General features: G+C 39.6%; 1 protein-coding gene across 1 annotated transcript in view; it reads right to left on the bottom strand.

Annotated features, from left to right (window-relative positions):
* The window catches only part of cwc27 (CWC27 spliceosome associated protein homolog), a 78,074-nt gene extending 62,775 nt beyond the window's left edge, over positions 1-15,299 (bottom strand). Inside the window, exons 1-10 of the mRNA XM_005802455.3 lie at positions 15,083-15,299; positions 14,838-14,934; positions 13,237-13,349; positions 12,960-13,103; positions 12,777-12,875; positions 12,579-12,682; positions 11,244-11,313; positions 10,579-10,655; positions 10,462-10,498; positions 10,203-10,357 (exon numbers count right to left, since the gene is read on the bottom strand). Coding sequence (XP_005802512.1) covers positions 10,203-10,357; positions 10,462-10,498; positions 10,579-10,655; positions 11,244-11,313; positions 12,579-12,682; positions 12,777-12,875; positions 12,960-13,103; positions 13,237-13,349; positions 14,838-14,934; positions 15,083-15,124 — 938 coding nt within the window. The 5' untranslated portion in view covers positions 15,125-15,299. The remainder of the gene's footprint in view (positions 1-10,202; positions 10,358-10,461; positions 10,499-10,578; positions 10,656-11,243; positions 11,314-12,578; positions 12,683-12,776; positions 12,876-12,959; positions 13,104-13,236; positions 13,350-14,837; positions 14,935-15,082) is intronic.
* Between the last annotated feature and the right edge of the window lie 319 nt (positions 15,300-15,618).

Genomic DNA, 15,618 nt, shown 5'->3' with positions numbered 1-15,618 from the left:
TTCTGCAATGAAGAGGGAGGGTAAGATTGCAGGTGACACAAAATAACAATTAAAACCAGCGTTTAATTTCATTTTCTCAAGTTGTAAATATGGAAATACAATGTTAGGTGATGTAAGTCGTCTCAGACATTTATGAGATATTTTGACAATTTGGATATGTTTTTACTGGCAAGGTATTCCCCCAGAAAACTTGAGTCCTAATTTGTATAGAATAGAGCAAAAATATTTCACTTCAAATTCATCTCAGAGAAAAATGTAGCCATTACTGATATACTTAAATTCTAAAAAAATGTTTGGAATAATTTGAATTCATGTAATTTGAAATGTGAGAAAAGACCATTAAAAACATTCAGTGGAAAAGCCAGTTACCAAAAAGACTAATTGGAGATGATTAAATGAAGGGTAAAGATCGTCAGCTCTAAAGTCAAAACCACTACATCTAAAGTTAAGATCACCTTTCTAATGTTGGGAGGTCTGAGGATGACTGAAGCTAAAGTTAAGATCCCTAGGTTTAAACACTAGATAGTTGAGTCTAAGCTCAAATCCACTGGGTTAGAAGTCAAGATCACTGAGTTTCATATCAAGACCACTATGTCTAGTTAAGGTAACCCAGTCAAGATGACTGACTGAAAGGCCAAGATCACTGGGTCTAAATTCAAGATCTTTGAGTGTAAAGTCAAAACAACTGGGTTAGAGACCAAGATCACTGGGTCTCACGTCAAGATCAATCGGTCTAATTCCAAAATGGTTGAGTCTAAAGTCAAAGCCACTGGGTCTAAAATCAATATTATTGGATCAAATCTCTGGGTCTTATGCCAAGATTACTGGATGTAAAGTCACAAACATTAAGTCCAAAGTCTAGGTCAGATCTAAGGTCAAGACCACTGAGTCTCATGTCAACATACTTGGTTATTGGGTCTAATGTCAAAATCGTTTGGCTTAAAGCCTTGATTACTAGGTCTGTCAAGATCATTAAGTCCAAACCCTCGGCCATTGTTAAAAGGTAAACATACCCTTGAGATAGAAGTCAAGATTAGTAATTGTAGAGTCGAAAACATCAAGTCTCATATTAAGCCCATCAAGTCGAAAGTCAAAAGCAAATTGGGAGAAAAAGACCATGCAGATATAAAAAACAAAAAGCTTGTGTTTTACATTGGGATGTAAATTTATGAGCACCTAAGTTCTTAAAACATTGGCCAAAGTTTCTGGCTTCTATTTAGCACATAGTTTTATATTTTTGTCCCAATTTAAAAAAAAATCCACACCCCTTCAAAAAACACTGGCAAAAAATCGAATATGCAAGTAAATCTGTACAACAAACTTTGATTGTGTGCAGTAAACCACAAAAATGTTCTCCAGTACAAGAAACGTTCTCCAGTGCTGTTAGTGCCAGAGGTAGTAAACAAACGTTATACTTCCTTTGCTCAAATTGACACTACATTAAAATTTATAGTGACTGGTCATGGCCTTTTTTTCCTTTGAAACCTTTAGCAGGATATCAGAGGCAGGCAAAGGCACATCCTTGATCCAAGATATTGTCCCTCTCGGCTAAAGACTCCACTCTACTCAACAGGACCGTCAATGCCAGGTATCGTTCCTCTTCATAAATTAGGGAATAATACTACTGTATGTAGAGAGCAGAAATTTTATATCAGAAAATAATAATATTTTTGTACTGCCTGACAACTACTGGTGTAATCCCATTGACTTGCCTAAAAGCACAGGTAAGCTGCAGAGTCTTGGCCCTTGGCCCAGCAACATGTGAGGCATCTCCAGAACAAACAATGGAAGCTTTTGTTACCTAGATCTGCCTCTCTGGACTGACATTTGCTTCTATTATTTTCTTTGCTTTATCTTTGGCTTTGATTTGTCTCTTTGTAGCTCATGTTACACTGGTTATATTCTGACTCTGTCAGAGGAAAAGCAATGAGTCATCCTACCAAGGGGTGTCAACTGCTGGGGCCTGGGAAATATTAACAGCTGTGTGTGACTTGAAGTCATGTCTCTTCCTCTTTTAGTTTCCTGGGCTTTTCCGAGAAATAAACAAGGAATCAGTCAGAAATAAGATTGTAACCAAGAAAATAAGGTTCTAACCAAATCAGGAAGTTGCATCCCAAGATCTGTTCAGAGGCGATGAAAACAAAATTTTTATGAGACATTGTGTCCACGATAGTAATGCCACACAGATTTTGGGGACCCCCTTTCTCTTCAGAACTACCTTATTTCTGTATCATAAAGATTAAACAAGGTGTTTGAAACCTTCCTCAGACATTTTGGTCCATATTGACCGTGACAGCATCACATCGTTTCTGGAGATTTGCCGGCTTCACATCAATGAGGCAAATGATCCTTTCCACCACACGTTCATGTTGCTAACTCCAAAGTCTAGCTGTAGAATTTGGACTTAGCAACTTGTTGAGATTCAACAAACCAAGCAACTTTTTTCCCAATATGTTGTCCAACTTTGCTGAGCAACAGCAAGAAAACATCTAAAACATCTAACTTTGGACATGTTTGCTAAGCGGTGGGTGTAACACTATATTTACTTTGTAGATAGGTGCTAACCGGCTAACTTCTTGATGGTTTTGCCAAAAGTAACAAAATAAACACATGGTCGCAGGTTCTCTTTAGATACCAAACAACCTGCCCAACCAGAGTTGGATATGAAGTCCTCTTCAGAAAATAACAAAAATATCAATTAATTATAGAAAATGTTTTAAGAAATTAAAAACCAGGACATGAAAATAAGTAATATCGACATCCGGACCAACGTATTGGCTGTTAATGTTGACTGTGCTGTCACTGTACAATGTTTTTTTTTTTTTAAACTCATTTGGTAAAAATGCCTAAGTACTCAGCCAACAGTTGGTCTAATCACCCTGTCATATTTTTATTTTGCTGTCAAACATTAACTTGGGATTGGTGTCATGATTAGAAATTAGAACCAACATGCCTGAAACATGCTAGCAGCTTTAAAAAGTGAAGGAAATGTTGCTTGCAACTCAGTTTCAGTTCAGAACTAAATTAAGAATAACATTTCTGTTGTATCAGTTTCAGCAATTACCAAAAAGATTTTCCATCTGTTTACCGACCCCTCTGTCGTCTTCTCATTCCTCACTCATGTTTTGTCATTCGCTTCCAGATAAATAGGCCTAAACTGGCAAAGCCATTCTGAATCCTTTTTGTGACTCCCAACTAGTGCTGGCAGCCAGATTCTAGTTGGCGGCTGCCAGCTACTGTCACTCCTTCAGAAAATGTAAAAAATGTGAAAACCAGAAAGCTGTGGATGATTAACTTTTCATAAAGAAAGCATATAAGGTGACTGGCAGTGGACCAAGAAATCCCTCGTGATCCCGAACCGTGCAGCGTCTGCTCGGAGTCTACAGCTGACACAGGAATTTGACAACCTTAAAAATAGTACAGTGATGACTGTACGGTTCATAAGAAAAATTCAGTAGCTTTTCCAAAATGCAAAAAACAGACACAGTTGTCTGTCAGTAAGAAATGTAAATACTGGCAAAAATCAAGGAACTCAAGCTTTGAACATGGCAGCTGCGGCACTCGGATGAGTCAAATATATGTTTAAAAGTAAAGTTTTACCTTTCAAGTCTTGTTTATAGTAAGTATACAGCAGTGTTTGGACTGGGATTTCTGCATCTAATTCTTTGTCTCAAAATCTGTCCTTTCAATGGAACCTTCATGTGATTGTTGCGCATTGCTGCCTGGAACTATTGAGTAAGTGCCCCACATTTGAGGGTCTGGAGATGTGTACACTTGGCCGTTCCAAAACATACACGACCCAGCTGCCAAGAACTGGATTATCTCAAGTAGTTGTCTGCACAAAAGTGTCACAGAATGCTTTCTTGATCTCTGCGACCTTTCCCTGAGAACTCACTGGGTTATGACCAATGACAAGAGACAGGTGCAGCCAATTTATACGCAGTGAGATGTTGTCTGCGCTATGGCCCCTTGGTCAGGATAATTAGGGCTTGATGTCCCCTTTAAATCACTTTTTCCTAATAAAAGTTTGCTCTCTGAAAGTGCTGTGGATGTTAGAAAGATGTTCTGAAAAGCAAAACACAACTTCAGTGGTGCCCTAGAGGTCAAATGGTTAAAAACGAAAATTACCGGTTTCTAAGGATTTGAGACACCTCGGGTGCTGCAATGCTCCATTTAAGAAGGAGCTGAAATAAGTATAAAAATTACAAGGCAAGCTAAAAACAAAGCCAAGTACTTCAGGAACACCACTAATTGCTAAACATATCAAGAAATAATTTAAACTTGGGTGGATGGGCTGTCTGTTGCTGCTTCAGTAGATATTAGATAGTTCAACGGCTTTTGTTAGACTATTTCTAGGAGGGATGCAGGCTAGCAGGATAGATGCACCAAATTGATTCCCAAGAAGAAGAAGATATACTGCATGACAAAGTCTTAGGGTGTTTTCACAACTGACAGTCCGGTAGACCCGGCTCGATTGGGGACCAAAATGTCCTCTGCATTGTGTCAAGCCAACTAAACCCTTTGGAAAACCTGCTTCCCTCTTTGCTGCGATGTACTAAGAATTACTGTAGAAAACGACACAAAAACCTCTGAAGAAGACACTGAGCACCACTTTCTTCTCCACAAAATGAGACACGTTAGATTTTAATGTTTGTATCATTTCTCTTTTGTCTGTGGCAAAAGGCCACAAGCCAATTCTCCCACTAGCGCAAGAGACGTGTGTTTGTTTTGCTTCCATTTACCCAGAATCCTCTGCACAACAGCCTACTGCCTACTTTTAGAGCGGTCTCTGGTCTGCTTGACCGAGACCTAGGTTTGTAGGTGGACCAGAGTTAGCTTTTTTGGTTTGCATCAGCCAGAGTTCGATTAAAGCAGACTAAACAGGGCTTTTGTGAATGTACCCTTGATCGCATGGTCTGTAAGTCTTTTTAACTTTTGATCCCAAATGTTAAAAAAATTGAGACAGTTGAGCAACTTGTGTTCCATCAGAGCTGTTGTTCTCGGTGACGAGGTTGGTGAAGGAACGCAGTCATGTCTTTATCAAAGCCATGTTAACTTCGCTCATCATTACAACAGAAAGTTGGGATAGACCTCAAATGTCGCAAGCCATAGAGACGCTGAGGTGTTAGCTGGTATCCGCAGTAATTATCAATATTGGCCCAAATTTTCATCCCTACCTGGAAGACATCTTCATTGGTGTTTTTTCATTCCTAATATGTCTTCTAACTTGCCAGAATTCACTCTTTAAGCATGTCCCCAAACCTGGACCTTAAAGAAAATGCTTTGCCTCAATGAGACAAAAGCCGATTCTCACCCAAGGAGGAAGGACTCCCATAACCGATCTTCTTCTTTATTTCGGAACGTGCCGTAACAGAACTTCGTTTTGACAATGCTCAAAGCTGGATGTCGCCTTGTATTTTATGGCTACAGCATCCTCCACTAGCTTCATTAAAAATGCTATTCTAGATAGTATGAATAACAAGCTCTGCAGCCACATCGCCGTCCTCCGGCTGCAGAAACTGAAAAGCGATTACCAGAAGCGGCAGACGGAGCCGGGCCCTGCCGGGCGCAGCTCACATTGTGTCCCAGAGTCATATGGAAGCGTTTTGCTTCCCCCAGTCATGCCCCGTCGGCCTTAACAAAAGCGCCGACTACCGCATACATCGCTTTTGGGACTCCGTTTCCGTGGTGTCTTTCATAAAGCGCCGCTCTCTCGATTAAAGCGGTCGTCTCCAAACACAAAACAAAGACTTGATCAGTGGAGGGACAAAAGGCGTGTCAAACCCTGAACCTAAGACCCTTACTGGATTTGACCACATTCCTTATTTAATTGTGTGCATGTATTTTTTTCAGCCCAGGTGAAGTTAACCATAACTTGGCAACATTCTCTCCAAATTTTTTTGTTTCCACAATCATGGCATAATGCAGTGGAATATCACCTGGTGGCTGGAAAGCAAAGCAAAATTGATTTGACCTGATGTGAAAACCATTTGGTATTGAGAAGGACTCTTAAAGTCACGGTGTTCCCCAACTTTGATGAGAAAAATGAGAGAAGCTGGAGCTTTTCTCTAGCTTAGACAGAATTGTGTTTTATTCAATTCTCTCTAATGTAGAGAGAATTTAACTAGCAAGAGGATTGCATCAGAGTGATACAGCTGATTGAAAAACATTTATATGAGGGATGAGGATGAAAATGATGCATGGTTTTCAAATATTTTTAGAAAAAAAAATCTATCTGAAAAAATGTGACACATAATTGTATCCAGTCATATTTTTTTTAAAGGGGCAGTATTATGTATTTTCTATAATTTTATAGCACAATAAAGTAACTGTGGTACATTCAGTTGTTATAAAAATTCTGTATATATTAAATGTCACTTATAAGAAATTTGACCTCATAATTTGACACTTTGAAATTAGGTCTCTGTCTCTTTAAAACCTCCCGGTCTTTCTGAAACTCCGCCTTCAGGAAGTCACAACACGTCTCCTCTATTAACACTTTAACGATGTTTTCACTAGCATCGTTAAAGTAGCTCATACAATGAGCTCAGTAGATGTGCTATTCCACCAGTTGTTTGCTAATTGCTGCAGGCTAGTCTGAAGGAGCTGAGTTGGGGAGTCACAGGGGAAGAGTGCGCTATGAGGCGGAAGCTTGTAAACTGCAGCTCTGAGCAGGGTGCTTTACACAGCTGAATGGTTGCCATGGGAGATTAAAGGATGTCTCAAACATGCAACACTCCAGGTATGTTTTTATAAAATGATATAAAGCTCAAAAAAGTTGGTTTTTACATAATACTGCCCCTTTAAACCATGGATATTTTTCAACTCTATTTACAGTTCTGGAAAGCTTTGTGTCGGTCCACGTCTGTCACCTCCAAACAAAGTAGAACACATTTGGGTTTTCAGTTGCAACTTGACAAAATGTACAAAGTTTAAAGGGGAATAGTTCTGTACGACTCAATGACATCTTGTTTTCCCTTCTACCTTGACGACCAGACGGCGGTCGTTGTTCGTCCTCGCACGGAGAGTAGCTGAGCGCTCAGGGCGGTGGGAGAGCGGAGCTCACCCTGCAACAATGCCCCCTTTGTCCTGGACTAACACCGTACCTACCAGCCTGCTTTTTGATTTCCTGCCAAGACAAACCACTGTGTTGGGTTGCAGTTCTTGTGGCAAAACAATCTGCACTTGTGTTTAATATACTACAGTCTGCCTGCATCGGGCTGGCTGTCAGTCAGGACACACACACACACACACACACACACACACACACACATCACCGAGTGAGGACTGGCTCCTTATCCCCTTAGCGCTAATGAGAGAAGGCTATGTTCATTACGCGTGTTGAGGGCTACCTGCTCAGAGGATACGGAGGAGGAATAACTAGAGTGATCCTCATCATCAAAGAGAGATGAAAGACAAATCGCCATCCGTTCTTCTCGGGTCATTTTCGGACTAACGTTGACCCACAGACCATCACCTTCTTCTCACACTCGCGTGCGCACACCCCAACACACACACTGCTGGCTCAGACACATTCGCTGTTTGCTTCAACAGAGTAAGTAATTTGCATTGCGTGCCAACATTCCTATTTTCCAAAAGCAGGCCGACTGATGTTGGTCCAGTGAGCTACAACTGAGGCGTGCGTTTTTTTGGTTTTTTTTTTTATGTGTATGGAAATGGAGCTCAGGAAAGTGGACGTTGACAGCAAGAGTCAGGAAGATCTGTTGAGACATCTTGGAGTATTTCAGAGTTTTAGACTTTCTTTTATTGAAGTTTGGCCTCCATCCAGCAGTTGGCGCCGCTGATCATCCTAATACTGATACAGAGTTAAAGACGGCAGAGCCCATATCGTAACGGGAACGAAAAACGATCCAAACAGAGTCCGGTGTGGGATGCAAAATGCACTTCTTGTTTTGAAATCTAAACACTCGACAAGCTCCTTAAGTTTTCACCTTTAATGGCGCTCATTCATGATGGAGCGGCGTCAACTTAACAAAAATGTATTCGTGTGCTACAAAAATGGAGGGGATAATTAAGACAAAAATAGTTCCATGATGGAAAAAAAAGCATGATGGGATAAGCACGGTTGAGTTTGAGGGCTGATGTTAAATACTGCACTTCATGGAGTCTTTGCTCCAAGAACAGCCACACACTCTGTGTTTCACATACTTTATTCTTTCCGTCTTTTATTTTTTTATTCAGCAACATAAGAGGTTGCTGTTTTGTTATATTTTGCAAACATGTCTAAGTTTAATAACGCAAGAAAACCACAATATTCTGTTTATTCGGTTAGTATTTAATAAGGAGCTCACCCAAAATAATGTTAAAAGCTAATTATTTTAGAATTCATACATAATATAATTCAGCATACAAGGTTTCCCCCACCAGAAAACTTGCTAAACCCAGTGCTTGGGGCGCCAGGGCAGTCATCCACCCGGCCGCCGTGTATAAAGTTGACAGGAAATTTGAAAATATCATTTGATAGTTATGTGTTACTGGAAGACTGAAAGATTAATACCTAAACACCCACTATAAGGTCTTTAAAAAGAAGCCAATGATAAAAAAAAAAACTAAAAAAATAAGCACTGCTACGCCTGGTGGGAGCACAAGTAAAGCCTGGTGGCCCACCAGGCTTATAATACACGGTGGGAAACCCTAATGTTGCCCTTAATGCTAGCGAACACGCTCAAATGCACAAACGCACACCCATTAATATTTGGATAAATGCCTTTTTGTAATTGGAACTTTGAGAAAATACCATGACATTTTTGTCGCCGTCAACAAGCCACCGGCATAATTCCGGTTGGATATTTGAGGCTTTTTCTTTTGAAATGAATAAAATTCCTGTAAATTATTTCTTTTTTTTTACCCCTCCAGGGGTCTTTTGTGGGCTCTAGTGTCCCTTATATGACAGTGGGCTGACAGGAAACAGGGAAGGAGAGGGGGGAAGACATGCGGCAAATGTCGTCGGGTCCAGGAGTCGAACCCGCGACGGCCGTGTTGAGGACTCAAGGCCTCCAAATATGGGTCGCGCTACGCCCTACGCCACCACGGCACGCCCCATGTAAGTTATTTCTGATATCACACGTCATAGTAATTGTCTGGAAGTTATTAGAGTAAGTGAGCCTCAACTGTACAAAACCAGGTCTGACATGATATTTTTTTTTTAATTGATGTCTAATTTACATCACTTCTAACATACAAAGCCGACACGTCACTCTCTGTGACAGCTGACTTTACAGAATTTCTTTGCCTTCTATTAAGCTTAACTAAGACATTTATCCTAGGTTGACAAATTTACCACCAGCTATCAAACGTCTCTAACACGTGGCTCTCTTAAGAAGTTAAAAAGATGTCGGCTAACATTTCTCTGAGCCAAAACTGACAGGTAAGAAAACCTGTGAAGGAGAACTTGCTTTCATCTTCTACTTCTACTACAAACCAACCACGTCACATTAAATGACAGAGATATTTTCTTTCAAGCTATTTTTAAACTATAAAAGGCGCATCCCTTTGTTCATTGTTTGCACGTCAAAAAACACAAAAAAAAAGAACGAATAAAGAAAGCTTTAACAAAATCCACCACAAACCCATTGGAGAAACCGACACACGCAACAAAACTGCTGTTCTGCAGTGATTTCCTGCCACAATGAGACACATTTAATACGACTCCAGGATTGTTTTAGGAGGGCCTCGCCCAGAAGCTGCCAAAGTCCTCCATAAAATCCTTCATGTGGTTGTGAAATTTCAAGGTAGCGCTGAGGGAGTTTACAGACCTTTTTACATCAAATTTGTCAAACAATCCCGGGGTTGAGTTTATGATCGTCTCAAGATGAGACATTTTTAGATGTCTTATTGTAATATAACTCTTTTTTTTTAATCCTTTTTTTCCTATTTTAATATAGATAAGCAATGTGTTTGAAAACTGAGATGACAATTATGAGAGCAGTCTGATCTGAATAAAATAACTCAAGCTTCTGGTGGTCTCACCTGGACTGACCATCTACGTTCCTTTCTAATAAAACAGGTTTTAGTGGCAACGATTTAGCTCGAGCCAGAAGCACTCCAACAGCACCGCCTGCAGGTCATCGCCTTACATTACAAGTGAATTAACCGTTTTAATGTTTCGGAACCAAATCCAAGAGCAGACGGGATTGTAAATTAGGAAAAGCTGCGTTTAAAATTGTGAAAATAAAAATGACCTGCGGCTGGTCTTCTTCTCTGTCTCCGCCTCGCCGGGTTCAGCCGCTTTCTCGGCATCTTTCTCTTTCTTAAGTTTCTTACTGATGAGCTCTCTCATCCTCTCCTTCTCTTCAGAGTCGGATTCCTCATCGCCGTCATCTGCCTCGCTGCCTGACTGAAAAATAATAATAATTTTTTATTTTTTTTTAACATAAGTGAACACAATCAGAGATACACGACTCGTCTTTCTTTATCCGTTTAGAGTTCCGTCCGACTTACATTAGCCGCATTCCCGGGTCTGGCTTTCTTCTTTCCTCTTTTAAAAGTAGGATAAGCACAGGCATATTTTTAAAATAAGAAATAACAGGTTCAGTAATGATTGTTTCATGGACGTACTTAACAGCTGGAACAGAGCTGAGTCTGGGATCGTCTTTCAGAAGGTCGTGGCTGCTTTTGCTTTTTCCCTTCAACGTCTGATGGAAAAATAATAAAGATGAAGATAAAGGTTAGCGATTAAACGACGTTTGAGAAAAGTGGAAACACTCATTTGGTCTTCACAAAATTCTCTTGAGCTACAAAAACATCACCTATTAAGTGATTTAAATACCAAGCAGCAGTTTATCCATCAATTGTCCCAATTACATGTCTTCTGAAAGTATTCCCACCCATTAAAGGGGCAGTATGATGTCTTTTCCAGACACAAAGTGTCATTTTATAGCACAATTAAGTAACTATGTTAACTTCAGTTGTTATAAAATAGCTGAATATATATCAAATATGACTTAAGAATAATTTGACTTCATAATTTAACTTCTTACAATTGGGTCTCTGTCTCTTTAAAAAAAAAAAACAGCTGAATGGTTGCCACGGGAGATTAAAGGATTTCTCAAACATGCATGAAATAGTCAAGGCAAAACTCCAGGTATATTTTTGATGAGGAAATAACATTATAACATGACATAAAGCTCAAAAAAGTAAATTGTGCATAAAACTGCTCCTTTAACAGATAAAAATCTGTAGCTGAAGATGGAGCTGAAATGAGGGTAGGAATAAATCTGTACCTGGCTGACTTGAGTCACCATCTCCTCATCCTCCTCAGCTTCTTCTCCAAATGATAAAAGGTTGAAATTCCTACAAAAAAAAAACAAACAAACAAAAAAAAAACAACAGTTTAAAAAAAAAAAAAAAGGTTTTCACCGAATCGTCGACAACAAACATAACATGACGGAGATAAATATTACTTAAGGTATCCGATTGCAGAGATGCACCGATCCGATATTGACATCTGTACCGGTCATGATATTGGAAAAAAAAAAAATCTAGATTGAGTGCCAGTCAGAATGTGTTTGACCTATAGAGGGAGGATCTATTCAGTCTACTTCTATGCTTTGTGCTCTGAGCAACGTTATGCTTTGTTATTATTCAGAGTGCCTAACTGAGCTTTCCGAACCATTTGAAAGAATGTCTGTTGCAGTTAATTTTTTACATGCTTGACCGAGATAGTGAACCTGTTTATCTTTCTTTCTTTTTTTTTTTAGGTCATTTTGGCTCCGGTGGCTTTTATTTGAAGGTGCTAAGACAGGTAAGAGGGTAAAGAGAGAGAAAGGGAAGACATGTGGCAAAGGTCACCAGGCCGGGATACGAATCTGTGACGGCCGCGTCGAGGACCAAGGCCTCATTACGTATGTGGGTTATGCTTAACCCCTGCGCCACCACAGCACCCCGAACCTGTTGCTTTTGTAAGCTTCAGTCTCTATTATTTATTTTTCGCTGGCTGTCATACTCCGAACTGTACTGACTGAACAAATTCAATTTGTTTTTACATGTTTGACCAATATTGTGAAGCTATTGGGTGTATTTAAGTGTTCTGTACTGGAGCAAAATTATTAAATAAATTTGTAATTCAGTACATTTATGTCTGTGTTTAAAAAGGAAAAAAAGCTATTTAAATCAAATCAGCCCGATTTTTCTGTATCGGATCGGTAATGGCTGCAGATATCGAAATCGGAAGTGAAAAAAGTGAATCGGCGCATCCCTGTCTGATTATCCGAATAACACTATAGAACAATGGCAATATGTGTAAAGAAAGACAAATAAGACACAATGATCAAATTAATATGATCAAAAAGCTATAACTCAAGTATTCCCATCAGGATCAAATAGTTTATTAAAGCCTCATTTCACATGGATCAAAATAACGTCCAAAATGATTGATTTTTCAGATCGGTTTTTGTACAATACAGAATATTACGCCATGTTTAGGCAATGTTTGGTATTTATTTTAAAATTAATATCTCTATGATTATTATTCATTTAAAAAAATGTCTGTTTCATTAAAGCTTCCAGTGCTATGTGGGCCTTCATCGGCAGCAAAAAGAGAAAATCTCAACACTCACTTTGTGGCTTTGGACTGGGATTTTTTCACTTCCTCCTTTTCCTTTTCCTTTCTTGATTTTTTGGTTTCCCGAGGTGTGATGTCATCAAAAGGAGAGTGTAACACCTGGGAGGTATTAGGAACAAACCCTTCAAAACTTACGGGGAAAAAAAACCCAAAAAACGAAAGAAAACTAGACACATTTGTTTCGGTGAAATACCTCGGCTGTTCTTATCTTGTGCGGCTTCAGCGGCCGCTCGTTTGCATCGCATTCGACTTCCGCCAACCGGAGCAGGTTGTAGATCGTGTCTCCAGTGACCTGCAGACGGATGGGAAACAGGGGCCACGCCGTTACCTCCATCTGGAGTCCAACACGGGGGAAATGCAAGGCTTCGAACGTCACCTTGCCAAATATTGTGTGCTTGTTGTTGAGCTCGTCCGCGCGCGCCAGCGTGAAGAAAAACTGACTGCCGTTGTCGTGCTGCCCAGCGTTCGCCATGGCGACCAACCCCCGCCGAATGAAGCGCAGCCGGGAGTGGAACTCATCCTAAACAGTTTCAGGAGGAAAGAAGTATTTTGACGCCAGTTAAGTTTGGGATGAAGTTTATTTTCTTTACAGTCTTTGATTTGTAGATGTCTATAAAAAGTGAAGGAATTTTTTTTTTAAAAAGCATCGCGACCTTGAATGGGCGGCCGTAGATGGACTCTCCACCTGTTCCAGTGCCGGTAGGATCCCCACCCTGAATGATGAAATCCGGAACCACTCGGTGGAAAATGGTCCCATCATAGTACCCTAGATAAGACAGAACCGCATTACAAAACAACGCAGCAGCACTTTGAGTTTTGACATAGGTACAGCTGGTTAGAGCTTTAACTTACTATTTACTTTACTACTGGATGTATGTCTCTGTTTGTAAATTTATATATAATGAAGCCTAGGCGCAAATTCAAACTGGAAGACTCTTTTATCCCCACCGGGACCCGTTAATTGAAGCAACCAGCCCACAATCGTCGACCTATCAACGCTGGACCAAGCCACGTCACGTCCAATCATTGACCAAGTCCCAGCTGATAAGGACCTTCATTCATGGTGTCCTTCGCTCTCCAGCCGAGCTCAACCCACCACCACCCCTTCTCCTCCATTTGCCCGGTCCTGAGGCCCGCACCCTTCTTCAACCTCCACCACCAGTGCCGGGCCCTGGGGGATGAGGTTCCTAACAGCATCGGGATGCTCATCTGAAGCCTATCGCTAACGTGGCGATAACCGTTATCCCCAGCCGGGGCCCGAGCGCCAAAGACTTTAAATTCTGTTTGTCAATAAACTCTTCTAATTGTCTTCTTATCTCCATCTGAGTCTCTCCAGATTGAAATGTATGTACTGAGATCTGAAAAATGCTACGCTGTATAAAAAAAGCATTATAGTTTTGGATATTTATTATAGATTTTTGATTTTAATTTTATTACTTTTTTTGTTTTAGATGCACCAGTAACACTTGTATATGTGTAAATACATTTATAGTCACACTTATAGTTTTTCAGTATTTTTTCTGTGTGCTCTGATTATCAAGAAATTACATTTTGCTCACAATTTTGGGACTAATAATAAATGATTATCTTATTTTATTGTGCTGTTCCATTTGAGATACTTATTTAAATAAAATGTCCAATTGTTATTATTATTATTAATATTCCTCCAGAGGTTTACAGAGGAGCAGCAAAGGTAAATAATGAGTGGGTATGTCTTCATGTAAATCTTTTTTTTTCTATGTAGAATTTGACTGCCACTAAATTAAATGTATAAAATTAAAAGCTGGATTTTTCTATTGTTTTAATGGTTGTTCAGACTTCTGAAAATAAATGTGGAGGTCTGCTCAATTTAAGGAAACCTTACCTTGAAAAAAATCTAGTAAAAGTGTGTGCAAAGACAGACATAGTTATTTCTAAATAAAGAACAAATGCTACTCCCTTCATAAAACCTGATATTATTTTGCTCCCTACTCATAAATATAAAAAAATAATAACATTAGAGCACATTGGTGAGGACGGCAAGGTGATGTACCGTAGTTATTCATTTAAATGGCAGCTATTTAAAGGAATAAAATAGTTTAGTGCTATCTAAATAGCACTAAAGTCTAATAATAGCACTAAAGTCTATTTAGATAGACTTTAGCGCGTTATTTCTGAGCATAAACACAACAATTTTCTGTCATGTATTCTAGATACCGTATCATTTAGCTGTAAAGTTGTGATTTTTCTGCAATGACTGCAGGTAACTTCTTACCTTCCATGCACAGCTGCACAAAGTTCCTGCATGCTTTAGGAGCCTCTTTGGACCACAGCTCGATATCAATCTCCCCTGCTGTGGTCTTCAACAGGACCTAAAACGCAACACGGGGACAGACATATTAACCTGAAACTCTGCACTCCGCATTTCCCCCACATTATATTCCGTTGACAAGGCCACGGCTATTTGTCAAAACCCCGCAAATGTATAAACTTTGCAGGTTTAACAAGAAAAGCGCCCACCTTTCCACTCGTGGGAGGCTCCTGGATGTAAATGTTGCTCATTCTGCAGCGGAGCTAATACGTTTGTTGTGTAATATAGGGAGAACCGTGTTAGTTCACCTTTAAACGCTTTGCTCATATAAAAAAATTAGTAGCAAGAAAGTGAATTATACTTAAATCGAGAATTGCTTTTCGTAAATGTGAAAATGATTATGATTCCCTTCCCACAACCATGTTGGCTAGTGTAATATTTGTTTCCGAGTTTAAGGGGAGTTTCAATAAGTGTAATTATTATTTTGTTTTAATTTTATGACTTTTAGTTATGATTAAAGTTGAGAATATTTTTCTAATCTTTATTTGTAAACTTGAATGAATATAGAGCAAGAAACCCCACCATACACAAAAATATTTAGTTTAATGTCATACAATAGCACCCCTCTGTGGATGAGCATTGGTTTAATCTGAATGCTCCGTGATAATTGGCACGCGGAAACAACAACAACGGGTGTTTTTGGTTCCGGATGTCACAGATTAAATTAGAAAATTTATTTAGAATA

Source organism: Xiphophorus maculatus, chromosome 8, assembly GCF_002775205.1.
Source record: "Xiphophorus maculatus strain JP 163 A chromosome 8, X_maculatus-5.0-male, whole genome shotgun sequence".
Taxonomy (NCBI): domain Eukaryota; kingdom Metazoa; phylum Chordata; class Actinopteri; order Cyprinodontiformes; family Poeciliidae; genus Xiphophorus; species Xiphophorus maculatus.
Note: the sequence above shows the minus strand (reverse complement) of the source record. Positions and strands in the feature narration are given on the sequence as shown.